The following is a 27,143-nucleotide window of genomic DNA, read 5'->3' as shown; positions in this document are numbered from 1 at the left end:
ATTAAAAAATCAGTTATTTAATTTGAATAGTTTCAGACACCCTTTTTTGTTAGGAGCTGGGCAGGGGGCAACAGATAGGGTGAAATCTTGGTTCTATTGAAGTCAATGTAAGAACTCCCACTGACTTCAATGGGCCCAGGATTTCTCTCATTGTTGTTGATACCAAAGAGCAATTCTACTCTTAAAAGCGATGAGGTAAAAAGACCCCATGGTCTGTAAGGCAGGGATCTCCCTGTTCATTCAGCATCACATCTACTGACTTTAGAAACAAAACCAAATTCTCCCACTCTTCTTAGCCCTGGAGAGCCATCACAGCCAAGACTTGGAGAGCTGGACTGTATTCCCTCTAGACATCCCCAAGAATAATTCCCAGTTACAGAGCAGTGGGGCTGGCACAGGTGTCACCAAGAGCATAGTTTGGCCGGCAGATCTCCTCTGTCTAGCTTTAGGGGGAAGCAGCACGCCAAGCAGTAGCGAGGCTTCGCCACCCGCACCCCTAACCTCTGGAAACATGGGCCCTTAGTGGTGACTGCCTTTGGAAACGATGCAGGTTGTAACAATTGTGCCAAGAACTGGGGGGCAGGAAGTGGGACTTAGCCAGGCTTTCCCCTGGAGCAACATAAGAATGATGCCTCCAAGGGAACCAAACCCAAATGACCACAGGGTTTCCCTGATGGAGGAAGCAGCAGTAGGGAAAGGAAGGGGAAGGTTCATCTGGGGCCCCTTATCCCTGGGATAACAAGGGATTCCCCTCTTGGATTCCAAGCCCCCATCCAGCTGGATGGCTGTAAATAACCCTCAGTAGCCACTGGCAGCTGGGGATTGGGGTCGGCTTCAACCATGCCCCCGAGGCCGCAATCAGGAGAAAGAGGTTGTGTAGAAATCATCACGCTGGCCCTTTGCCTTCTGAAGATTCTCCTGCACTGGAGTGATCGTCCCATGGTTAACTACACTGGCTTGAGGGCAGCTTTGCACCAGCAGCACAACACACGGTGGCTGGAACATGAACTGTAGTGTTTAAATACTCCAAATCATTAGTTATATAGGTTAGCATAGACTGGCTTGCTCCACCATCACCAGGCGAATTGCACCTCTGACCTCTCCTAGTCTCTCTGAGTGCACCACCCCCCCTTGGGGTGAAATCAGGTGATTCTCCCACTCTCAGACCGGGCCCTCCAATCTCTTGTGTATCAACCATGGCTTACCTCAGCAGGTCTGATTTAGGCCAGTTTCTGCAATTCTGTTCTCTTCAGGACAAGGACAGTAGCAATCAGGGAGCAGACAGCCTCAATAAAGCAAACTATTATTTATTTAGAACACAAACATTTCAGAGAAAGCGCATCTTAAAGACAATAAATCAGACTGTTCGCACCTCTCACTTACCAGGTGGTTAACCATCTTCCACATGGGGTATCTGCAAGGACTAATTTCCTGCAGACTCTTTGGCAGACCCTCTCTCTGTGTCAGCCTATTAGGGCTCACTGACAATGCCCTGGACAGCCCTGGCAAGTGGCAACTCGCTCCTCTTTGCAGGAATCAACTCCTTTTTTAACTGTTTATTGCTCTTTGCTCTGGGGACTCCCAGCTCTGGCAAAATGGGTTTGCAACTCACGGAAGATGGGAGCTTTGAAGCTAATAGCTTGCCCCACTGTCTTTCAAGTAGATGCTTGGTCCTATCTGGGAAGCCACTGTGTCGCCTTCATGCACAGACCCCAGGCAATTTGAGCATTCTAGGCATATAACAGACATTCCACTACCTCCAATATTAATTAGATCAAGACAATCACACATGAAATTGCAACAACTCAATATACAACTACTCTTCCCTCACCTGGTAACCCACAGTGCTCACAACATTGTTACATCTCAGCATTCCTAACATTACTACATAGCAGCTACGAGATGTGACAGGGCAGAGCTATGCAGGGCCTTGAAGGTGAGTGTGATGACCTCTTAATATGAAAGTGTGACCCTAAGAGCATCCCAGTGCCAGAGGGCAAGAGGCTCCCTGGCATCAAAGAGTAAGTGTCAGCTGGCCTGACCAGTTCAGTGCACCCAACTCACTGTTGTCATAATTTTAATCTAAAGAGGGTTATGTAAGGTATCATATATGAACTGGTAACCTGCTGGTCATAAGTGTTAGAGTGGTGTATGTACAGGTGATATATAAAAAATTATAAATACGGGCTGGTAATATGTTCTTAACATTTGTTTTGCAGAGAGGGCTTACGGCTCCCCCATCCCCCGCCCCAGGACAAAGAAACGTGGTTCTGCCAGCTCAAATGTGTCTCCAATGTACATTGAGCAAGGAGACACCATGGAAGTATGTTTACATAAAAGTAAACAAAGCCATCAAACTAGCCAGTGGGGGAGATGGCCATTCAACTATCATGAGGGGTGGGCAGAGGAGACTAATTAACTTGGTGTCAGCTCCCTACCTGACACAGCAAGCTGAGACACAAGCAGGGCTTCCTGACTTTGAAAACAAAGAGAAACTTGGAGGATATACTCTGAGAAAGCCATTTTGGCATCCTTCACCTGAGGAGACAAAGAAACAAAGCACTTTGGGCCAGTGATTTCCCTACACCCCCCCCCCCCACATAGTTTTGTGAACTAGTTACATGCCAGTTTAGTGACTGTTTGGAAATTTGAATAGAAATTGAAACATTAATACACACTTTAAAAGCACATACAGTGTATGATAAAATACATGTATCTGAAAAAGTATAATAGATTTGAAAAGTATGAACATAGACTAGCTTCCTTATACAGCTGTTTTTAAGACACTGTCAGTGCATTCATTTCAGTGATGTTGGCCAACCTAATAATTTCAAATGATGATTTGTAAGCAAAGTCTAAATGAGCTTTCCCTGACAGCTAGTGATGAGCTGGGGGGAAAGGCTTCAGGGCCAGATTGTATTTACATTCACACCTAATCTACCTAGGTATCCAGCAAACAGAGCTGTGTTGCTCAAGTGATAGATTTTGGCTGGGGTTGGGTTACAAACCACTTGAATGCAGGGGGGAGGGAGGGAATGAAATGTTGTTCTTATTGTATGAATGAAGGGCAGTAGAACTGTGCTTAGCCTGTGCAGATTGAGGGCATCAAGAAAGAGGGTGGGGACCTGTCCCTCTCCACTGTTTAAAGACAGAGCTGATTAGGCTCCATAGTTAGTCTTTTGTTCTGTTAAGTGACCACTGCAGCTGAAATCACTGATAATCAGGTCTGTGTGCTTAGTCCTGCTGTGGGGACAGTGTTCCTGTGCGTACAGTGGTTTTGTGTAAGAGACAGCCCAGACTGCACTAGCAGTGAGGTTCCCCCACTGAGAGCTCAGCTGAAACCACTGAGAGCTGGGTGGAACCTCAAGAGACCAACTCGCAGAGGTCACAGTGGCAGGTGGCAGCAGAAGGTGACTGTGCAGGGCCATTGGCAACAGAGTGGTGGAGTGAATCATGGCACAACAGACAGCAGTAGTCAGAGTGAACAGTGAGCACCTGGAGGAACAAGCAAAGTGCCTTCTTGCCCCCCACCTGGGAGATGAACTCATGGGAAAGCACCTCTGAACGCTGAGTCTCCACTGACCAAGGACAACACCGGTGAGTGGAGTGTAGTGGAGGGAAAAGTGAGGGGCACATTAAATAAACATTTGTTTGTTGGACTATATTTTAGTGACTTTGCTCCAGAATGCTAGATTTGTGACTGGGAATGGAAACTGATATAAATATGTTTCCTAGTAGGCCAAGATTTTTAAAATGCATTATTTGCCAAGGTTTTTATCTCACATCGTTGCTATCTTGAGAAGTCATTATGTTGGGGAGTTTCTGTACTAAACGTTTTTATTATAATTAATTTTTACATAAGAATGGTCATACTGGGTCAGACCAACGGTCTATATAGCCCAGAATCCTGTTTTCCGACAGTGGTCAAGGCCAGGTGCTTCTGAGGGAATGAACAGAACAGGTAATCATCCAGTGATCCATTCCTCTGTTGCCCATTCCAAGCTTCTAGCAAACAAGCTAGGGACACTCAGAGCATGGTGTTGCATCCCTTCCCATCCTGGCTCATAGCCACTGATGGACCTATTCTCCGAGAATTTATCTAGTTTTTTTTAATCCTGTTACAGTTTTGGTCTTCACAGCATCCCCTGGCAAAGAGTTCCACCGGTAGCCTTTATGTTGTGTGAAGAAGTACTTTTTTTTTTTAAACCTGCTATTAATTTCACTGGGTGACTGCTAGTTCTTGTGTTATGTGAAGGATTAAATAACATTTCTTTATTCACTTTCTTCACACCAGTCAAGATTTTATAGACCTCTATCATATCCCCCCTTAGTCATCTCTTTTCTAAGCTGAAAACTCCAAGTCATTTTAATCTCTCCTCCTGTTTCATACCCCTAATCATTTTAGTTGCCCATCTCTGTACCTTTTCCAATTCCAATGTAACTTTTTTGGGATGGGGTGACCAGATCTGCACACACTATTCAAGGTGTGCACATACCATGGATTTATATAGAGGCAATATGATATTTTCTGTCTTATTATCTATCCCTTTCTTAATGATTCCCAACATTCTGTTTTTTTGACTGCTGCTGCACATTGAGTGGATGTTTTCAGAGAACTATCCCCAACTCCAAGATCTCTTTCTTGAGTGTTAACAGCTAATAGACTCCATCATTTTGTATGTATAGTTGAGATTGTTTTCCAATGTGCATTACTTTGCATTTATCAACACTGAATTTCATCTGCCATTTTGTTGCCCAGTCACCCAGTTTTGAGAGATCCCTTTGTAACTCTTCGCAGTCTGCCTAGGACTTAACTATCTTGAATAGTTTTGTATCATCTGCAAATTTTGCCACCTCACCGTTTACCCATTTTTCCAGATCATTTATGAATATGTTGAACAGTAATAATCCCAGTACTGACCCTTCAGGGATACCACTATTTATCTCTCTCCATTCTGAAAACTGATAATTTATTCCTACCCTTTGTTTCCCATCTTTTAACCAGTTACTGATCCATGAGAGGACTGCCCTCTTATCCCATGATGGCTTACTTTTCAAAAGTCAATTTAAATTAAATACATTTTTAAAATATATATATATTTTTAGAAATCTAGACCTGTTATGTGTTTTGGTGTAACTTGTATTATGCTAACAAAACATTTACTTTATTCATATCTGTTTTAATAGTTGCAGGTCAAAGTGAAAATGAAAAGGCAAAAAACAATACAACAATTTGTCCATTCAAAGGCCTCAGAAACTAACCAAGGTGAAGAACACATCAAGAACCAAGAATATATCAACATGTCATCTGAAGTTTCAAGTGGTATATCTACATCCGACCAGCCTGAAGCACAAATACAGCAACCTACTGAAGAAACAGTGTCTCCAAAACCTAAAGGCAGTTCCTGATGTTTGTCGGTCAAAGTGTTCCCATTTATTGAAGTTACAAAAGATGGCTACTTGTGCACCTCTTCCAAAAAAGCTTAAGGAGGAGGAAAGCTTCCCAGTGCTATAATTGGTAAAAGTGGAGGAGCTTGGTTTGTCAAACCGATCAGCAAAGCCAATGCTGACAAACTACGTGAAAAGGCTGCAAAACACCTGGCCTCTGGAGTGCATCAACATGCAGAAAGCCTTATAAGCCCACTTTCAAAGCCAATTTTAGAAGTACTTAATGAGGCTGTTAAGAATGCTGGAGACACAACACAGTTCATGCGAACAAACATGGCTGTGGCACCCTACTTTCTGTTTAAGCAAGAGGTACCACATACTACAAACTGGAGGCCAATGTTAAGTGCATTGTCACTTGTTCATCCTGAAGTTGAACACTGGTTCTGAACAAGACCAGCAAATGCTCACTATCTTTCTGCAAGAAACTCAACTGACTGGCTAGAAGCATGTGGTGCAACAGTGAAAGACTCAACAGTTGAAAAAGTGAAGAACTCTCTTACCACATTAAAAAAATTTGCATATATGGCTGATGAATGCACCGATGCAAATGGGCATCAAGTATTAAGTCATTGTGTACGTTATCTTGGTGTCAGTGGTAGGCTAGTAGATGCATTTCTAGATGTTCAAGTTATAGAAGGCACATCGGCTGCATCTGTGACAACCCACATCTTAGAAGAGTTAAATGCCTGTCAATTGGACCCCAAACAGATGGCTGCTTGTGCATTTGATGGAGCTGCAAACTTCTCTGGAAGACAAGGCGGAGTACAAGCTTTGCTCGGAGAAAAGTATAACCCTAATCTCTCCTATACACACTGCAGAGGCCATCTACTCCAACTAGCACTAGTATGAGCTGCCGAATCTTCAAAAGACATTTAAAAAGCTATAAATTTAATATCTTCATTATATTCTTTTTTCAGCAAGAGTCCAAAAAGACTGTATATCTTGGAAAATATAGAAGATACATTGGGACTGAAGTTCAGATTAGTCCAACCTGGGAAAACCAGCTGGCTTTCTCATGAGCGATCCTTGGCTGTTGTCTTAAAATTACTCCAGCCGTTATTACTGGCTTTGGAAAGTATCTACCAAGATGGGATGGATCTAAGTAGTGAGGTTGGTGGATTACTTTTGCTACTACGTTCAGAGAAGACTATTGCCATTCTCTCTGTTGTAAGTCTACTGTTGAAACCACTTGGGTCATTAAACAATGCCATCCAGGCATCTGCTACAACAGTAGTAGATCTTTGTCCAGCAATAGAAGTTACATTTGGATCAGAGAGCTATCCACTGAAAAAGTACTGGAAGAAGCAAAGACTTCAGTCCAGAAGTTGATTAATAAAGGCATTTATATTGAATCCTTAAGTGAAGGCAAGAAGTGTTTGTTAAGACAACTGAAAAAGTGCACAGACTTGATTCTTAAAAATCTACAACAGCGACTTATAGACTCTACTCAACTGCTACGTAGCTGTTACAGATGCTTGTCCTATAAAACACCAACAGTTGAGTGGAATGAGGCACTACCGGCAATGGGTCTGCCATGTGATCAGGACAGAATAGAGAATTTGAACACAGAGTGGAATATCATATGACGAATGAAGGAAGATTTGACTCAACTTCTTTTTTATCATCACTAGTGGCTCGACCCGATGTTTGTGTTCTGTTTCCTGGTATGAAAGAAGTTGGAATTCATCTCTTGCTACTCCCAGTCACAACAGCTACAGTTGAGCGCTCTTTTTCATCATTGAATAGAACAGGGGTAGGCAACCTATGGCACGTGTATCGAAGGCAGCACACGAGCTGATTTTCAGTGTCACTCACACTGCCCGTGTCCTGGCCACCGGTCCGGGGGGCTCTGCATTTTAATTTATTTTTAAATGAAGCTTCTTAAACATTTTAAAAACCTTATTTACTTTACACACAACAATAGTTTAGTTATATATTATAGACTTATAGAAAGAGACCTTCTAAAAACGTTAAAATGTATCACTGGCACGCGAAACCTTAAATTAGAGTGAATAAATGAAGACTCGGCACACCACTTCTGAAAAGTTGCCAACCCCTGGAATAGAATTTTGTGTTCTGAAAGAAGTCGCCTTCTGCCTGATCATGTGAATGAACTAATGAGCATATCAACTGAAGGAATGGAAGTACCGGACACACAAGAAGCAACCAAAGATGAACACATTGCATTCAAGAAGTTCATTAACAGAGTTGTGCAAAATTATAACAAGAAAACAAGAAGGCTGTAGACATAGTGCTTCATAGAAGGCTTGAGTAGCCAACTTTAATTTGTGTCATGATGTAAAAACATGAGTTAAATCTAATAAAATGGTCATGAAACGTTTTTTAGTTTGTACTATGGTGCAATACAGCCCACCTTCACCCTCACAGTCTCACCCTCATCGGCCCTGACACACACACCCCTGTAAATTCGAACACTCCCCCCCAGTTACAATTCCTGGGGAAACCACTGCTTTGGGCTCTGTGTGGGATCCTGGCTTAAGGATTCGCCAGCCATGCTGGAAGAACAACTGTGGTTAGAAAGCTACTCCAAACAGAAGACTCTAGTTTGTTAAATTAGGTTTCAGTCTTTGAAGCATATGTTTACTTTTGTTTGTAACCATTTCTATCCCAAAATCCTTCTACTTGGTATCACTTACACATCTGTTCCTTGGTAATAAATTTAATAATCTTGTTTTACTACACAGCCACCTCAGGCCTGCTGCATTTCAAACTAACCTGTAAAATCCTCAGCCAAACTAACATGCTGGTGCTGTGTTCTGTCTCTTTAAAGGAGCAGCAAACTCGAAAAGGTTTTGAGAGTGCTATAGGGAGAGGGTCTGAGCACTCAAAGGAGAAGATTTTTGGGGAAACTTGAACTGAACGAGCTGTTTCATCACCCTGCAGGGAGTAACCAGGCAGGTGGAAGCCAGGATGAGGTCACTGAGCTGCAAACAGGCTGATGGTATCAGGGCTCTGAGCCAAAACTGCACTGCACTGTAGCAACCAAGGTTAACGAGGAGGTGGTGACACTGCCCCTTACTGGCCTGGGTGAAACCCCAAAGTGTCCCAGAGTTACTATGTTCTATATGTTCCTATCCATACGGAATTTGCTACAATGTCACTTTGAGGAGACACTGCAGGTATTTCACTCCAGAAAGGTTCCCTGAGGAGCAGTGGGAAAAGGTCAAGCTATCGTGTGCCTGGACAAAGGCAGATTGGTGTCATGTCCTTAGCCACCAGGAGGGTTAATCCTTTGGAACAAAGAGATTTATTTCACGATAAAAGAGGTAGCCAGTTCCTAGAGGGAAACAAACCTGTTTGGAGAACAGGCAAACCAGCTCTCCTTGGCAGCCTGCCACAAAATGGGGGAGAGAGAAAACAAAAAATGAAAGCAGCAGACATGGACTCTGATGTGTACCCTTTCACTTTTGCTACTTGCGTTTCCCAACCCGTATTAGTTCAGCTTTCTGCAGCTTGTTTCTAGTAAGTTTCAACATTCACCCTTTTTTTCTACCTATTTTCTCTCTGTCATTCTCAAATGCATCTTGCTTATACCAGCTATATTTTGGATTTAATTGTTAGTAGGGACAGAAAGAAATGCTTAATTGTAAGATGAGGAAGGTTCCACCCTTACAGGAAGAGGAGAAAACAAGTGGCAGTGAAGTGACTCACAAGTACCTAGGATTATAAATTCAGTATCGGTAGGGTGAGGGCTGCAGTTCCTACCAACAGAGGTCAAACCGGAGTGTGTGTTGGCACAGAGGGAGCCTGCTGACTTTAGAGGTGTGGGGACTATTGCAACAAGGGTGAAGAATTTAATGTTTTTAAATTGTGACTTCCTATATGCTTTTGTAATTGTAAGTAAGTGTGGGAAGACTAAATTTGAGATGTATTGGAGTTTCACAGTTCCCATGAGAGCACATAAATCCTTGTGTTCCTCATCACCAATCTGTTACCCTGTTCCAACGACAGCACAGCACCATCCGCTATGCAATAACCATCCCTTTTCAAGAACTGACACTCACCAATGACAAACTACCAGAAACTCTGCCAAATTCAAATTTGTTTTTTCATTCCCAAAAAATTGGATTTTAATATTAATAACACCCACACCTCACACACAAACATGAAAGCAAGAGACCATTCAAGCTACCTTTCATCCTGAAGCAACCTTTTACGGGTAAATCATAGCTGGAAATATGGCATTTCATTTGTAAAACATTAGACTCTTCACTATTACCATGGGCATATTAATTAATATTCTCACACCACCACCTTGAGATAGGCAAGTATTATTCGTATTTTACTGATGGAGAAAATGAGGCATAAGGAAGTTAAGTGACTTTTTTCAAAGACACAGTAAATCAGTGGCAGAGCTGGGACTAGAAATTGAGAGTTCCTGGCTTTCATTCCTGTGCTCAGAGCAGTAGACCACATTGTCTCCCCACCTCAGTGGGGCCAGAAACAGCCCTGGAATAGTAACATGAAACAAGATTTTTTCATTTTTGAAAAGGAGACAACCTAGAAACATTTCAAAAATGGACATCACAGTAAAATAAACAAATGCTGAAAGTGGTAAAGAACAATTTATAACAGGACTGTAGAAACAAAAGCTTATACATAACATTGCTTGGACCTCACAATAAAGAAACTACCTTTATTTTGTACTAACAAAAAGGTGAGGAACATTTATTTGGAACTACAAACAAAAACTGCCAGTGCTGCTTGGATTTTTATGACATTCATCATTCTTTTTAAAGCAGAGAAATTAGTAATAAAATATTTGAAATCCAATAATGTAGTAAAATGTCATTAAAAAAATAATGAATATATGGGGGTATTTATCAAGAAGATGTCATCAGTTGAGGCAGTTAACTGATGGTATAACTATTTTCAGTTATATTTCATTCTCTCTCTTCATTCTATTACTAACCTTACTGAAAACTGTTCCTGAAAGCATTTACTGAAGTTGCAGATTCCTGCATTTGGGGATCAAAATTTAACTTTCTGATGAATCACTGATGTACAAAATATATTTAATTATGAGGGTTTCAGAAAGTCTTGTTGATTCCTTTCAAAGCAGTCTTGTGTTTAAGAACTGTCAACAGAGTGGGAAAAAAAACCACCCAGGAAAAATATCACCTACTTTTTGCACACATTAGATGTAGGAACAATATCACATTATAGCAATGAGCTGTATTACGTAAAGGGTCTGAGTTTTTCCTAAAACGCTTGTTTAGTCTTCATCTTCATTTGTGCTGCCAACAAACAGCAGTAGGTTTTTCTTTGGGGAAACCTCCAAGAAATTTTCTTTTCCACTTGGATCCTCAGAAAGTCTTTGGGGTTCAACTGCATAATTTGCTCCTTTCTCTTGCAAAACTGTGTAGCTCGCAGTAGCCAATTCTTCAGGCTGTTCTGAAAGCCTAATTGCAGTCTGCATTTTCTTTCCTAATTCCTCTATCAGTTTTCCAGGAACAGATGTAGATTGTAAAGAAGCCTTCGATTTTTCATTACTAACATCTAACGTCAAAGTGTCTGTGTCTTGCTCTAATCCATTGCAGTCAATAAGTGGGGCTGTCCTCTCCTCTTGGAGTGTGCCTTGTAGAGAATTTATTTTCCCATCTTCACTGGCTGAGGACTCTTGTTCATCTGAATCAGAGCTTTCTGTCTCAGATGATGAAGTACTGCTTGATTCTTCAGAGTCACTTGTCTCCAATTCAGAGGAAGGCAGCTGTTGCTTGGTAACTGCGCTGACAGCTTTTAACTCACTTTCTTCCTCTTGTACCAGAAGTGCAGCTGATTCCAGCTCTTCTAGTTCAAGCCCTAAATGGGCCTTAGTTAGTTTGGCTTTCTGTAAGGATTCAGCAAGCGCTGCCAACCTTTTTGACCTTTAAAAAAGAACAAAACACATTGTTAAACTCTAGAAACAAAATATTTCTCATTTGATAATAAGTAGCAGGGAGCTAAACATTCTTGTTATTCATTTTGTTTGTAAACAACTTCCTTCTTCAGTTACAGAATGGTAACAGAAAAGGTACAGGAAACAAAGATAAAAATGATCCCTTATTCTCTTGAACTTATTCAGTCCCACAAGGCTAGAAAAGCAGCTACGTAAATCGTCACCTCAGCAAATTTACAGTGAATTTTTCAGAAGAAAGCACACACTTCTTTACAACCTTTGGAAATACAAATGAGAAACACCAACTGCAACTATGATGATGAAGCAACAGGAAATCTCTGCAGAGATGGTATCTATTTTTAATGTTGTAAAACTGCAATGTTTGGCTACCGAAGGGGCTGTCATTAGCTGGTTTGAAACAGCTTGGTAAGGCATGAATCCAGAGGGGACTAAATCAGTTGGCTTTGTCATACCCCAAATGTAAATAGGGTATGACAATTTCCTCACAGTGTTACCAAAAATATAGAATATTTACAGAATATATTTTGTCAGGTTCTTCTCACTGGACTACTTGCACTATTTTTAAACTCCTATTTTCCCTCTTTAATGCCCCTTAGTTATCTGATTCCTTCAGAATTATATTACATATTTACCAACCTCTTATTACCATTTCATTCTTCTCCAAATGGACACAAATTATTGCCGATTAACATACTTCCCCAGTAAATGAGCACCTCCAAAACAGCAATGTTAACAAACCTGGGAAAGGTGGTACTGGACTTGGTTTTGTTCAACCGAATGACGTAATTTGTGAAGACAAAGTAATTGTATTAAATTTAATCCATTTAAATGCACAGAAAATGGGAAATTTGCAAAATACAACCCCCCCCCCCAAAAAAAAACAATGAAAGCAGGACACAGATTTTATGGCTAAGAGAAATCTCCTACATCTCTGTTACAAATGTGTACCTCTTCTGTGCAAGTCTCACCACTTTACTCTAAACATTATTTACCCTAGGTTCATTCAATCCTGAATACCGTATTCTCAATGCTTCCTTTCTACAGTCATTCTTCTAATCCCATTTTCTTTCCCCTTCCCTCTCCAATTTCCTAAAGCCTACCTTTTTAAGACGACAAATCTTCCCATCTCATCTTTAATGAGTCCTACCTTCCCTCGGCTGAACTGCTGATACGTGCCAAATAAATATTTATGTTAGGAGTAAGAAAATATGTTGCATTACAAAAACAAGACTAACTGAGATGAAGTCCTAAAGTGGTAAGGTTTAAACCAGTTTTTTTTTTAAATGGTAGGTTAAAAATACAATCTTTGGGAAAACATTTGCCTATCGGTCTATTTTGAGCCATACATTTAGCAAATAAATGTTCATTAAGCCAAAAATAATTAATTTTACTTTAAAAAAGCAACAATGCCAAAAATTTAGATACGCACAAGAACTGATCAGCTGACAATTATCTCACACTAAGTTTACCAAAAATGATCTTTCCTGCTATGTAAAATTTAAAAGAAAAACATGCTGCAACCATGTAATTTATTATGGGCCCTACTTCATATGTGTGTTCTCTCTTCTATCACAGCAGCACCTGTGCACCTGTTTGAGGACGTGTTGCAGAATAAATCAGTAGTAGATTTATTTTAAATTTATTTAGTAGTGTACCTAAGAACGAACTAAACAAAAAAACTGCTAGACCCTTTAGGTAAGGCCTACAATAGGGGACAACAGACACGGTAGGTCAACTTTCAGGCTTAGCAAGCTCATTTAGTACAGCTGTAGCCGTAAAAATTTCTTCAAGTATTTGAAATTCAGCACATGCTTTACCAGAAAACTGTGCCATAAATTTATAAACAGAGAGAACAAAAAGTAAGAGAATGTCTTGAAATGTGGGAAAGAAGAAAACCAGGTATAAATAGCAAACATACATCCTGTTTCTTACTGTAGAGTTTTGCCTCAGACTATCAATCAACTTTTCACCACTTCCTGCAACAGCAGGTCTACTATAAATCCTGCAGTAACTGACTGGGTTTCATTTCCTCTGCCAAAACCTGCTAACCTGCAAGGCATGACACACTGACACTGGAGCAAGCAGCTGATAATGTAATACATAACTCCTGCAAGGCAAAAGTTAGAGCGCTTGTTCTCTCAGTTGAATGACTTTAAAGATCTTTATATTCTGCTTCCCAGGGGGGATAATTACTCAGTATAACATAGACTGTGCAATTTTTTTCTCCTAAAGGAATTTTATTTAAAAGGTGGGGGAAGGGGAATTTAATGCAGCTTCTTACACATTCTTACAGAGACAGTGTAGCGTTTAAAAACAAATCTTGGATTGAAACAGATTATTTGTTAATTTTCTCCACTCAAACCAAAGAACTCAGAAATTTATGTTTATGGAGAGTAATCAAAACCACATAAAAGTTTAAAAACAATTAAAAAGCACTTACCAAAGCTCACAAATAAGCCACACACTTCTCTATGTAACGCCTGATAACCATTATCCAAAATTTTCATCAACTATTTAATATACCAATTTACTTCATTAAATAATCCCAGTGCTGTTCAGTCATAACATTTCCCCCAAATCATCTTCAGCAACTTGCGTTTTCCTTAAAAGTACAAAGTTACACAGAATCATAGGAACTGCCAGAGTGGATCAGATCAAGGGTCCATCTAGCCTGTTTCTGCCAGAACAGTACCGACTGCTCCACCGGAAGGTGCAAATCCCCCTGCAAGTAGACTAACGAAATAACCTGCCCACCTGGTTTATTTCCTGACCCCACTATTGAGAGGTTGGTTTATGCCCTGAGGAATGAGGTTTTATATCCCTTCCGGATCTCCATTTTAAAAAAAACTCTACATATTCTTGGTAACCATATAAAAATGCAATTCCTTTTCAAATGTTACTAAACTCTTGGCCTCAGTGATAGTCTGAGTGCACAGATTAAATGTACATTGTGCAAAAAGTTCCCTTTATAACTTTCAAACATGCCGTCTTTTGGTTGCACAGTAAACCATGACTGATGCTAAAAGGAGGAATGTTTTTCTCTCTGCTGACTGTTCTTCAACTCCAGGCATGACAGCCCCTCCTTCCTCTCTTACTGCATAAAATTCAAGACAGCTGTTGTCCCATGCAATGCCCTATATAATCTTATCCCCATATTACTCTTCTCTCATTTCTTCAAGCTCTTCTTCCCAATATTCTTTGTACTTCCTCTCGTCTTCCAATTCTTCACTTTCTGGTTTCTATCATCCAAATTCTTCCCTGCCAAGTGCACCTCCTCCACAGCCCCTTCAAATCACTCCTTAAACCCTCCTAGCCAAACAATCCCACCTCCCTCCTTTTTAATATTCTCCACACCCTCCCTTTTCTCAACTCCCAAGACTGCTAGCTCTTTATGGATGAAATATGTCATATTTAAGTTTGTAGAGGTCCAGATAAATTTACAACACTCCATACATTTTATTATTAATACATAATAATTATCTGTGCCCCAGAGTATCTAAAGCTCAGAGTTCAAGAAGAAAATATATGGTAATATGTTTTGGCTCCTTCATTTGCATTATGCTACTTAACAAAAATGTAATACTATGGCTATAAAGAAAGGGTTTCTCTCTTTGAAGCAGCAATTACTTGTCCCCGCCACTCCTTACACAGGTACAAGTACATACCAAACAGTGAGTCCACTTATGAAAGCGTTGATGTCTGACAGGGGCAGGTCAGGAAGGAATAAATACTCTCCTACAGGATAGGTACGAGAGTGCAACAGAAAATATACTCACTCTCTGACAGCCTTGGTTTAATTCCTATGAACTGATCTACTTCAATAGTAATGTAATGATCTTAACTGATTTCCATCGCATAGCTGTTGCTAAAAGATCCGTACTAACTCTTCACATTGAAAGTTTTACCAAAGTTGCTGAGAGATGACGTGTTCTCCACCTGCATCATGTGCTACAAGGGAAAGGAGATAAAAATGACACAATGGACCCCACTACTTTCTATAAAAAAAATAAAGCCATTATGAGTACTCCGACTGGATTAGGAAATGCTCTCCAAAGACCAACAATTCCACCTGTCCCCTCCTGAACTATGCGGTTGACTTACTGTAACTCTTTACGTGCATGGTTCTGTGGAGCCATTGGCATGCTTACGGCAGATAAACTCAAGGGCTCAGTTCCTGAGCTGTGGTCAAGAAGTTCTTGGCGCAGCTCAGGACAAGGTCGATGCGGGTGCAGACTTTAAGCTACTGTTGCACTACCATAATCCTGGGCCCATTTGCAACAGCCATGGGGCTGTTCTAAGTTCTGTTGACTGCCAGCAACCCCAAAGGACTCTTACGGGAGGCAGGGATCATGAGGGTGTAGAGCCACCTTGGATTCAGTAAGGGGATAGTAGCATACATAGGGGGATCCTAGAGCGGCAGTAATGTTAGCGTTGTTAAGACAGCTTTGTGCTGGTGGAGTGCTGCAAAATTGCCCTAACGTACCTGAGAAATAGCCCAAGGAATAACATTTTTGTTGTTGTTGGACTGCATGCATTTCAGAACCCCACATCTACTAATGTGCATGATGTGTAATCACACAAAAGCAAGGAAATTCAGAGTTCATACTGGCATCCTATTCTTATTCTGCTAAATGCAGCAGCTCACGAGATTAAGAGCCCTGTGGTACAAACACAAGTGGGATGACTATCAGCTTTACCACAACGTGGCCTGCAAATTAAAAAATGGGTTTGTGCCTCCCTCCCCGCCCCCCTTCTTTATATCATGTACAAAGAAGGGCTTTTCCCCTGCTTGCCTTGCCTTCCCCCTTTTTCTGGAAGAGAGCCTGAGAACTGAATAGGAGTTTGTTTAGCACTCACTTAAGGACTGAACGATTCTTTCCTCCCAACTGTGTCAGATATTTGAGTTCAATAGATTTTCTACAGTCTGAAAAATCCCTCTTCCTTTCAGTTACTCAGATTTCATTTTCTTGGTGCATGTAATGTCTTACTCCTAGGAGTGCTCTAGTCGTCCATAGTCTCTTCCAGGAAAACTGGAGCGTACAAAGCTGAAATTTCTATTTGTATAAACCAAAAAGAAACCACTTCCCACTTTCAGGCCTTCTTTATATATCATAAAGCAGCATAAAAAAGCACAATGGCTATTTTTCTGGTGTAGGTTCAGTTTAAATCTTCCCTGCAATTGATTGATTGTGCTGCAATGTTAGCATTATTTAAACTTGATTTTTTTGCATGCTATTGTCTTTGTTTTATGAATGGTAGATCAAAACAGAACAATGAACAGAAGCAGTACAGAAACACCTGATGACAATGCATCTGATTCAGGAATAGGCTGACTTCATCAGCTGCATGCTTGATATTTGAGATAGGTTGGAAAGGAGGTATCAAAAAACCCAAGAACTTCCTATGTTTTTAAGAAGCATATTCCATAAATGTTATTTAGGGAGTTTCTCAGATCTATATTTTTTGTATTGCTGTATAGACTGCAAAAACTCTATTGTCTATACTGTATTTAAGGACTCTAGGACATTTTTAACAAGCACACTTTCTTAGCTATGATCGCATAAAAACAAACTTTCTGATAAAAAGTTTGGTTGGTTTTGTTTTAAATAATTTTCATCTTTTAAAGTCCTTTTGCTAAAGCAATTGTGTAATCACTTTCACTGATCTGAAGAATCCCAAGCTCAAAACGTAAAGAACAATGTGAACAGAAGATTTTCAACAGCTGACAACTAGTTAGTTAGATTCTGGATTTGTGATAGAAAGGGTGCCTTTTGGGAGAAGAAGAGGAGAGAGAGAAAGAGAATGACTCCTGATAATATGGAAAGGAAATAATGTAACTCCTCAGCCAACAAAGACAAACCCAACCTGAATTTAAAGTTCGTAAAGCAAAAGTAGGTCTCATCTATCTAAGAATATTTCCTTTATTCTGGATAGTCTTTAAAAGGAAAAATATCCTATAGAAAGATCCCAAATTCTAAGCATAGCTGAAGAACCAAGAAACAAATAATCACTAAAATACTATTGTATATACAGTACATTCTCTAAATTGTAGAAGAATTAAGGCAAGTAAAAATATGATGGTCAGTTATGCAGTTACCATCAGGGGAAAAAGTTTCTCTCTTCTATTTAAGAGATAAACAGAACTAAGTAGTTGTTGGCACACACCTGTCAATTAGGAACGGTCAATTCATTTTATTTTTAAGGAAACAATCCACTAGCAAGGAAAATTGAATCTCAGGAATCCAGCTAGAGAGAGACCATGCCAGTACTAGAAACCTGACTCAGTGGAAGACAGCTAAACCACACTGCAGAAATCACAGCACAGGACACTTCCCAAAGCGAGACTGTGGATTTAGTTTGATAAATTATACAGGTTAACACAATAGCCCAGAGAACAGAAGTGACCATAAGTCATGAACAAAATGGGAGGATATAGTGCAGAATTTAGGGATCTGGTAAACATGCCCTGCTGTTTCCAAAACCTTTAGAATAGTATTTAAGATTAAAGTAACAAATAATGATTAATGAAATCTCATGATGATTTGAAGATATGTTCATTCAGTATGCACACTTGTGGTAATAATATCTTATTATGGTAATAGTGATCTTACATAAACATGCATAATAGGTATTTGAAGCATTACACATGGTAATTATTAGTTGTCAAGATGCCAATTGCATTGGGAAAATGTTTTTAACTGCAGGTTAAATTGATAATAGGCACATTTTATTTAACATACAGCTTGGATAAATAGACAGCAGACACCTCACAGGTCTTGTCCATACACTTGACGTAACAGCTGGAAGACAATGCTGTAGTATTATCACCATTAGATTACAACACAGCTTTGAGGTGCAAGGTGCTTTACAAATATGCATGAAGCGAGTGACTCTGCCCCACATAGCTTATCTGCTAAAAAGACAAAAACAGGTGAGTGTGGGGGGAAATCGATACAGCACAGTAAAGCAGTAGGAAAAGGAAGAGAATGTTGTGAGGAGAGAGAGAAGGATGGAGAGGGGTATGGGGAGCAGAGTGAGTGAGGCCAACAACAGGAGGGTAATAATGGAGGGGGAAGGAGGAGCCTGAAGCAAAGCACCAATAAGCAGACAAACGAAATGTCTCAATGTTCCAATTAAGGTGCAGTCGACTGATATGACTGGAGTACAGGGGATTTAAAGATACTCTTTGCCTCACTGCAGCCAATACTGCTCCCAGAGGCCGGCTTTGCTCCAAGAGCTTCTGTTCTGTCTCTGGCAGCCAATGTGGCTTGGGGAGTTGAAGGGCATTTGGAACCTGGTGCCCCATACAGTTGTCTAGGGGAGTGAGCTGCCCAGGTCTCCTCCCCCAAAGTTGCTGGCAAAGCACCTGCCTGTTTCTCCAGCATCTGCCTGGAGATTATTTTTATCATATTTTTGGAGGGGTAATGATCTGGAAAGTTATAGTTGCTGAAGATAAGTTCTGTAGGGAGGCAGGGAGAAGACAACCCCTACAAAGTGAGCCTAGATATTAAATATAAAGAATACATGGATAATTTGGGGCATCCATCCTGCCTTGGAATCCCTTGTTTGTAGTTTTTCCTAGATATTAATTTGCAGCAAAATAAAAGTAAAATGATGCACAACCTGCCTTTCTATAATAAATAATAATAATAATAATAATAATATAATATAATAATTGGAGATATACCTATCTCCTAGAACTGGAAGGGACCTTGAAAGGTCATTGAGTCCAGCCCCCTGCCTTCACTAGCAGGACCAAGTACTGATTTTGCCCCAAATCCCTAAATGGCCCCCTCAAGGATTGAACTCTCAAATCCTGGCTTTAGCAGGCCAATGCTCAAACCACTGAGCTATCCCTCCCCCCACTATACCCACCAACCAGAAATAACACTACATAGGAAAAACTAAAAGAACACGGGAACTACTGGAGCAGGCCTTTCAGTCTTTGTAGTAGATTGCCCTGTGTAGCAACACTCTTGGTTTAGTGATTTAGCCCAAGTAGCAAAACTACCTGAAAGAGTTAAAAATCAGTTAGCAATAAATATTCTATATCAGTGGTTCTCGAAGCTGGTCCGCTGCTTGTTCAGGGAAAGCCCCTGGTGGGCCAGGCCAGCACATCCCTCGGCCCGCATCACTTCCCACAGCCCCCATTGGCCTGGAGCAGCGAACCAAGGCCAGTGGGAGCCGTGATCGGCCAAACCTGCGGATGCGGCAGGTAAACAAACCGGCCCGGCCCGCCAGGGGCTTTCCCTGAACAAGGGCGGACTGACTTTGAGAACCACTGTTCTATATAATGCATGGACATTTAACCATGCAACTTACATCATCACCCTGGGAGTTACCCAGCTAAATTACTGTGTGGAATATTTACACCCGTGTGTATAATAAACACAGCAGCCAGGTTGGTACATCAGGCTTTGAATGCAAGCTTAGTGACATTTTGCTACTAAATGAAACAGAATAAAACTTCATGTGCAAATAAAAGCACCACCTTAATGGTTTAAAAAAAACCACACACACAAAAAAGATTACTCTACTGCAGTGTATGTTTGGCATAGCATTTTACAGATGTATAAAAAGACAGTTCACTACCCTGAGAAGTTTACACTGTAAATTAGCCATAACGGCACGGGATGGCACAATACATGCATAAAGCAACAGTGCTTTTTTTTAAAATAGGTATTTATTTATTGAGGTAGTTTTAACAGGTTTACAAATCCATGCCATCCAAATATCAGAGACAAAACAATAACCATTACAACAATGAGTGTTTGTTTAGAGAACCATTATACAGTAATACACTCTTCAGATCTCTCTATTTAACAGGGTGCTACCATATTACAGGTGAGCGCAACAGTGCATTCTTACTACCTATGCTTGCTAAGTCACATTGAGTTGCTGTGTGGTGCGGGGATGCTGTCATGTTGGATCGCACAAATCACATGGCTAATCTGATTTTACATTGATGTTTCCTAATATTCTGGACAAATTCTATAACAGTCTGATTCTGCTACTATTTCCCACTTTCTTCCGCTTTCATTAGATAAAGAGCCTAAGTACATTACAAAAACCACCAAGCCAGGAGATCTAGTTGCAACAATGTTATCCCCAATCCCGGGCGCAGCATGGTTTAAACCTGTTGTGTGGACAGGACCCGACTAGGCTGTAACCAAGGTTTAATAATCAGACTAAAGCCTTGGCTATATTTCATTATGTGGTCCTGTTACAAATAATGCAGTTAGGTTGTATCTATACAACAGGTTTTAATTGCGTTGTGCCTGGAGTAGGGGGACAACCCTGCTGGTAAACCCCTAACTCAGTTGGTTTTGTAGGGCAGACAAGCCCTATTTTAAATTAAGCCCTAAATTTAAACCTGCATGTTAAATGTTTAAAGAAAAGGCAGGCAAGCCTCACAGATGTGGCAGACTGTCCCTGGATAGAGTCTTCTTCATATAGTTTCCCAGGGTTCCACCACCTGGGAAAATGAGTTTGTCACATTGCTAAGCAGCCATCCCCCATGGCAAGCCTGCAATGCCTCGATGTGCATTCAAATACAACATGACATCACGCTGTGCCCATCAGTATAGCTGACTGATTTACCAACGGCAGTTATTTAACTTATCTCCACTCTACGGGGGATCTGGACTCACGAGATTCACCTTAGAGTGAAGTAGCTGCATTATCAAGCTAAAGGCGATGTGCGTGCTGGATTGCAGGGCATTTCCAATCACCCACGTTATACACTGTTATTGTACAAGTTACTGAGGTCTAGTGAAAAACGGGGTGAAGACAAATTGCTGCTCTTGGTAAAGCCTGTCACAGTTCAGACTTCCATGCACTACGGCAGTGAGAACACCATATATGCTTCAATATATAGATAAAAGTGTCGATGGCAGATTAGTGAGCTTGTCAGGCCTGGAATCAGTTCAGAATCATACCAAGCTGCATTACTCACCACTGCCCCATTATTCCTTGAGTAGAGACATCATACATCTTAAGCCTCCTCCAGTCTTAATATTGTTTTCTCAGTGGTTCCAGTCATGTTTTTAGTGATATGTTTGTCCCCATGACGTAAGGAAGGTGAGATGAGAGTGTGTGAATTTAGTGTTTGGGTAAGATGATGAAATAACAAATCAACCTATAAAGGACAATGAAGTTATTTGCTTAGCCACTACACACGTAGAGCACAGACAGCAGTAGGATCATGTATGTTTCTACATGAATCATCAATGATGAATATGAGTCAAACAGATCTCAGTGCATCTGCAAAGAGTCAGCCCGTTTGCACTATTATTTCCTGTTCCCAAGAACCTGGCTCTCAAAGGAGCCAGCCTGCCATTGTCTAGGTTTATACTCTTAGGGAGAATGAGATAATGTCGACATAAATTTCGCTCAGGAACTTTGATGAAAATTAATTTGCATATGGCAAGACATCTCATAGCTGGGCTCCTTTCAAACAGAAAGCTCAGGCAAAGTTATAGTTGATCATGTTATCACGGGAGGAAAGGGCCAGAAGGGAATTTGATCCTTGAATGAAACAGATGACAAAATAGCCATAGGTATTTGAAAGGAAAAGAAATTAGTTGTCAATCTAAAATTTGGATGACACCTTTCATCAAGTATGACACAGGTGCTTCAGCAGCCAAAACTGTGTTTGGAAGAGATCATACTGTTCTTCTGAGAACATCCCTTGAAGCTGATAATGAAAAGCTGCCCCCCTAGGGCCATACTATAAGGTACTACAATGGCATATTCTGACATCTAGAAAGAAGTACTCAAATCACTCCAACACTTAAAAAACAGAGGGGAGGATAGATTAAGGATAGCATACTGTCCTTAGAAATTAAACTGAAACAGTAAAAGTTCCCTCCAAATCTGGAAAAGCAGTTCCAAGCTGCTAGAAAGGAAAATCAACATTGACTGAATTACTGAGATACAGAATTGAAAGATAGCGAAAGAGCTCAATTAGATTTCAATAAAATACAGATGTAAAATGATAATAAAAAGAGCAGGCTTGATTAGGTACTATTAAAATGAAATAGAAGTGTTACTGATGATGGCATGCAAAAATAGACCCTTCGTTAATATGGACAAAAAAAAGCATAAATAGCCCAACAATGGCGATTACTGCAGGGTAATTTTTCAGAAAAAAATCCTTACAAATGAACATTTAACTATAACAACAAGAAACATCAACGTACAGACACCACCCATTTGTTGGTCTTACTCTTTATAAAGAATTGGGTTACAAAAAATAAAAAACTTAAAAATATGGCTGGAGATAAACCTTTGACTCAATTATACCTTTTGGCATATGCATTTTACATAAGAGGCCACATTTCCATGCTGCTCTTTACAATTTCAAGGTTATTTCAAATCAGTCCTTCAAGAAAGGCTACGTCTACACTAGAAACTTCAAAGTGCTGCTGCGGGAGCGCATTGAAGTGTGAGTGTGGTCACGTGTGAGCGCTGGGAGAGAGCTCCTGGTAATCCACCTCCAAGAGGCGAATAACTCCGAGTGCGGCTTGCAGTCCTCGGAGCCTGTCCACACTAGCGCTTTAAAGCGCCCAAACTTGCTGCGCTCAGGAGGGTCATTTTTCACACCCCCGAGCCAGCAAATTAGAGCGCTAGAAAATGTAAGCGTAGACAAGCCCTTATACTCAGCTACTCAGTCACTGGCACTCTAATCAAATGGTTTAAAATGAGTAAGCACAGCATTTAGCCAACAAATATGCCCTATATTGCTTATTAGGACCTAAAAATTCTGTATATTTAGCTTGTTTGCTCTGAAATACAAAAATCACATTAGGCAGCCTGTGAATCTGTACTGGAAATGTTTATAGATAATCTAAATAAACCACTTTGCATGGCTATATGTTATCAATATTGTGATCATGATATGATCTTACATTTATACAGTTTTTTTCATCCCAAAGTATTCTACAAAACAAAATGATATACCAGCACAAACTATATGTAGGTTTCATTTTATCCATTGCTGGGAATATAGACACCTCTAGCATGAAACATGTCTACTATTTAACAGAGCACAACAGTACACAAACGGAGGCCAAAGAACCCCAAAACAGCCAACTGAAACTGGAGTTGAAACTTTAAAGTAGGCAGAATGTAATTACTGAGTTTGAATTTGCTAAAGATACAATGATATCACTAGCTTACAAAGAACAACAGTTGTTCTTTAATGAACACAGGCGGGGCAGGATCTGTTTTACGTCCTCCCTGAAACATGGCACGTCCAACAGCACAACACCCTCTGGTACACCAAACACATACTGACAAAGAGAAAATGGTAGCATTTACTGAATCACCAACACCGCTTCCAGCAGTTCTTACTAAATCTGTTTCCCAGAGCTTTCCATCCAAGTAGAAACCTACTTAGCTTGTGAGATCTGACAGGATCAGAGAATGGGGTGATGTGGCTAAAGGGTGATATTATAAACACAAATAGTATGTGTTTTACATATTTACTTTATTACACATTTTTCACAATGTCAGAAATAAATATTTTTATTGACCATAAAAAAAAAAAAACCAAAACATCCTACCCAAACCAAAAAACCCAAACAAAACATCCTACTAAATCTGATCAGTGAGCTCAAGAGAGAAGGTAGGTTTTTTAAAGATTATAAAACTGTAGCTGAAACGAAAACTGAACTAAACTTTACACTACTTACTACATCATCTGCAGTAGAAGAAAAATCCAGAAGAGTGTAAACATGACATAAATACTGCAATATTTGTTCATATGAACTAGGGTTAAACCAATCACCACCTTTATGGGCAGGTAGTAATTCATTCCCAGTAATTGGAGTTTTGAGCTTCCTCTGGTAGTATCAGCTGTTAGAATAACATGGGCCTAGCCAATATAAATTTCCTGTGACTGCAGGGAGCAGAGACTGGCAAACTTTCATCCTTCCCATCATCTATGTATGGGGCTTGTGTTTTTTAATTGTTTCCTTGAGAGTAGCCCTCAGAGATACAGAAGAGCATGCTTCAACCCGCTTTTTCTACTATAAAGCTAGGAGATCCAAAAGAGAAATAATATAAACTGGAGCATCATGTTCAAAAAAGACACCTAGAGGATTAAGTTCTCCCCCTGTACATGGAGGTCTGTGTTCCATAATTTTAAACAGTTTAAATTAAAGGAGATTCCTTTTCAAAGCAAGAACCAATCATCTGGCTTTAGAAAATGGAAACTGAACTTGCCCCTTTTTATATGAAAAGCTGACTAAAGTGGAAGAATCCACTGACCCTGAGGGGCACAAGAGCTGGCTTCCGTTTTCAAAGTTCCGTTTCCAAGGGAGCATAAACTGGTTTTGAAATTAAGAGGGCGATGACAAGGAAGGCAGAGAAAAGGAAGTGTACTTGTTACAGTCTAACTGGCAGTACTGTAAGCAAACTGGTGGCTCAGAGCACCAAACTTTGCAAAACAAAATCTGAAATACAGTACCATTGCTTCTATTCAGTAGCGGTGTTTCGTGTTAAAGGCTTTGCCTGGTTGTCTCAAATGATGACTGTCTCCCTCAATGGAAATTCTGAAATTCTACAGTGCTCCTTTCACACCAACTCTAAAGACTAAGCTTTAGCCAGAGCACGTTTATCAATATTAAGAAAGGATAAAGCTTTAAGAATGTAACATCTTAGTTTCATTACCTGGATTTTCCCATAAGGGGAAATAAAATGTATCCATATATTAAAATGTATTAAGCATAAATACGGCAGACAGCAACCCACAATCCCTTCTACATCTCTTGAGCCATCTTTATATAGGCGTTGGTCTCCACCTTGTATCTCTGGTGTTCTTTTTTTATGACATAGTACTCCTAACACAGTACGGTACGTAATGCGGGTGCTGTACCAGGAAACCAAAGGCATCCAAAGGAAGTGTACATTTCAATCCCAGAAAAATGCTAGTGAAGTTATGACTAATAGTTCTGCCCAACTGCTACTACTACCTTTAATCCTGACAAAGGAAAAAAACCTCCATCCTTCACAACCTGTTATTCTTCTGGATTCTTCTGTAACATGCACATTTAAAATGGAGGTGTGCCAAACTTTACCAGTTTACCAATCCCTGGTACAGGGGAAGAGTGTATCCATTCCCATCTCAGAACAGCCTAAACAGCATAGCTAGCTACTGTCTTTTTGATCTGTGTTTGTACAGCACCTAGCACAGTGGGGTCCTGGTCCATGACTAGGGCACCTAGGTGCTACAGTAATACAAATAATGAATCATCATCATACTCTTTTGCACCTAAAATGGTTGATGGTCTGTTCCCTTGCTGGCTGACCATAACAGGGGAATTTGCTGGCCATCTCGTGTTTACACCTAGAGCTGCTGGCCCACACTCGATGCAGCTGACCTAGAGCAGTAATTGTTGAGAGAGGGAGTCCCCAGGGAATAGTGGCTAATAGGCGTTAGGCCAAAACCTGCAAATCATCATCTCAGCACATTATTAATAGAGCACTTTCACCCTTTTCCTCCTCTCACTCCATCCTCGTTCACACTTGTGGTTTATGGTGGAATCACTGCCAAAGGGAGAGACCAAGCCAGCTACTGACAAAGTTGCAAACAGAAAAGGAAGATGTTATCTGCCTGCAGAACAGCTTCCCCCTTTGATCACAGCTGCACACTCCACCTGCTTAAAAAGGCAACAACTACACAGGCTCATCATTCCTGTAGTCAAAACAGGAGAGTCAGCAGAGATGTGCTGACTGAAAAGACACGGCCCAAATCGCTGAGCTCTCTGAAGGCAAACAGGAACTGCCTCCTCGCAACTTTAGAAAATCAAAGCCCAAGCCTGAGGGGAGAGAAGTCGGCTTTATTCTTCCTCCCGTTTACCCATGGCAAGGTGCATTCAGACACTGCCTGGAGGAATACGAGCTAGAGAAAAGTGACGGAATAAAGAAAAAACAACAGAGATGAGAAAAGAAAAACATCAAAGGAAACTGCAGCCAGCAGCTGGGAAGAGAGATTAAATCCCTTATTAAAAAGCAATGTTTTACAGGGTTCGCTAAAACATGTATAAAGAGGAGTTTCTGGTATTATATCCAACTATTAGTCACTTTTACAAGCCTGCAGGGCAAATAGGTTGTTACTTGAAGCCTCGACTCTAGTCAGTATTTTATATTACATGGGTAGTATTATTTATAAAGAGCCCTAGATGTACTTACTGTGACAGGTATGGGTTTTAAAGAGGATATAATCTACATGAAAAGTATGGTATTTCAAGATTACATTAAAAAAGGGAAAACATATGAAAGGACAGGCATTGCAACAATGACGGATGAGACAAAAGCTTATGGAAGTGCACACAACTTGTTAGCTACTGTTTTTAAATCAGGGATCCGCGATCTAGTAGTTAAGTCATAGCAATTTGAGTCAAAAGACCAGGTTCTATTCCCAATATAGGCACTGGCTTTCAGTGGGACCTTTGACAAGTCACTTATCCGCGCTCTGTCTACGTTTTCTCCTCTGGAGAAAGTGATAACATTTTCAGAGGTTTTTAAGGCCAGAGGGGACCTAGGGACAAATGATTATCTAGTCTGACCTCCTGGATAACACAAGCCAAAGGACCTCACCCCAATAATTTCTACATCAAGCCTATAACTTCTGTTTGAGCTATAGCATATTTTTTAGAAAGATATTTGGTCTTGACTTATAGACTGCAAATGATAGAGAATTTACCATGTCCCTAGGTAGACTGCTCCAGTAGTTAATTACCCTCACTATTAAAAACAGATGAATTCAGAC

At 40.5% G+C, this 27,143-nt stretch overlaps 1 protein-coding gene across 4 annotated transcripts in view; it reads right to left on the bottom strand.

The window, feature by feature from the left end:
• Window positions 1-9,660: 9,660 nt before the first annotated feature.
• Window positions 9,661-27,143, bottom strand: part of SHQ1 (SHQ1, H/ACA ribonucleoprotein assembly factor) — a 106,859-nt gene continuing 89,376 nt past the window's right edge. For 2 of the 4 annotated variants that reach the window (XM_039483045.1, XM_039483044.1), the window contains exon 12: window positions 9,661-11,336. In XM_039483045.1, the coding sequence (XP_039338979.1) occupies window positions 10,685-11,336 (652 nt within the window). In that variant the 3' untranslated portion in view covers window positions 9,661-10,684. Of the gene's footprint in view, window positions 11,337-15,144; window positions 15,317-21,337; window positions 21,507-27,143 lie in introns of those variants that run through there. The other 2 variants (XR_005583217.1, XM_039483047.1) reach the window with 2 other exon arrangements.

The sequence above is a fragment of the Mauremys reevesii genome, linkage group 7, assembly GCF_016161935.1.
Source record: "Mauremys reevesii isolate NIE-2019 linkage group 7, ASM1616193v1, whole genome shotgun sequence".
NCBI classification, from domain to species: Eukaryota; Metazoa; Chordata; order Testudines; family Geoemydidae; genus Mauremys; species Mauremys reevesii.
This window is presented reverse-complemented; position numbering and strand designations above follow the sequence as displayed.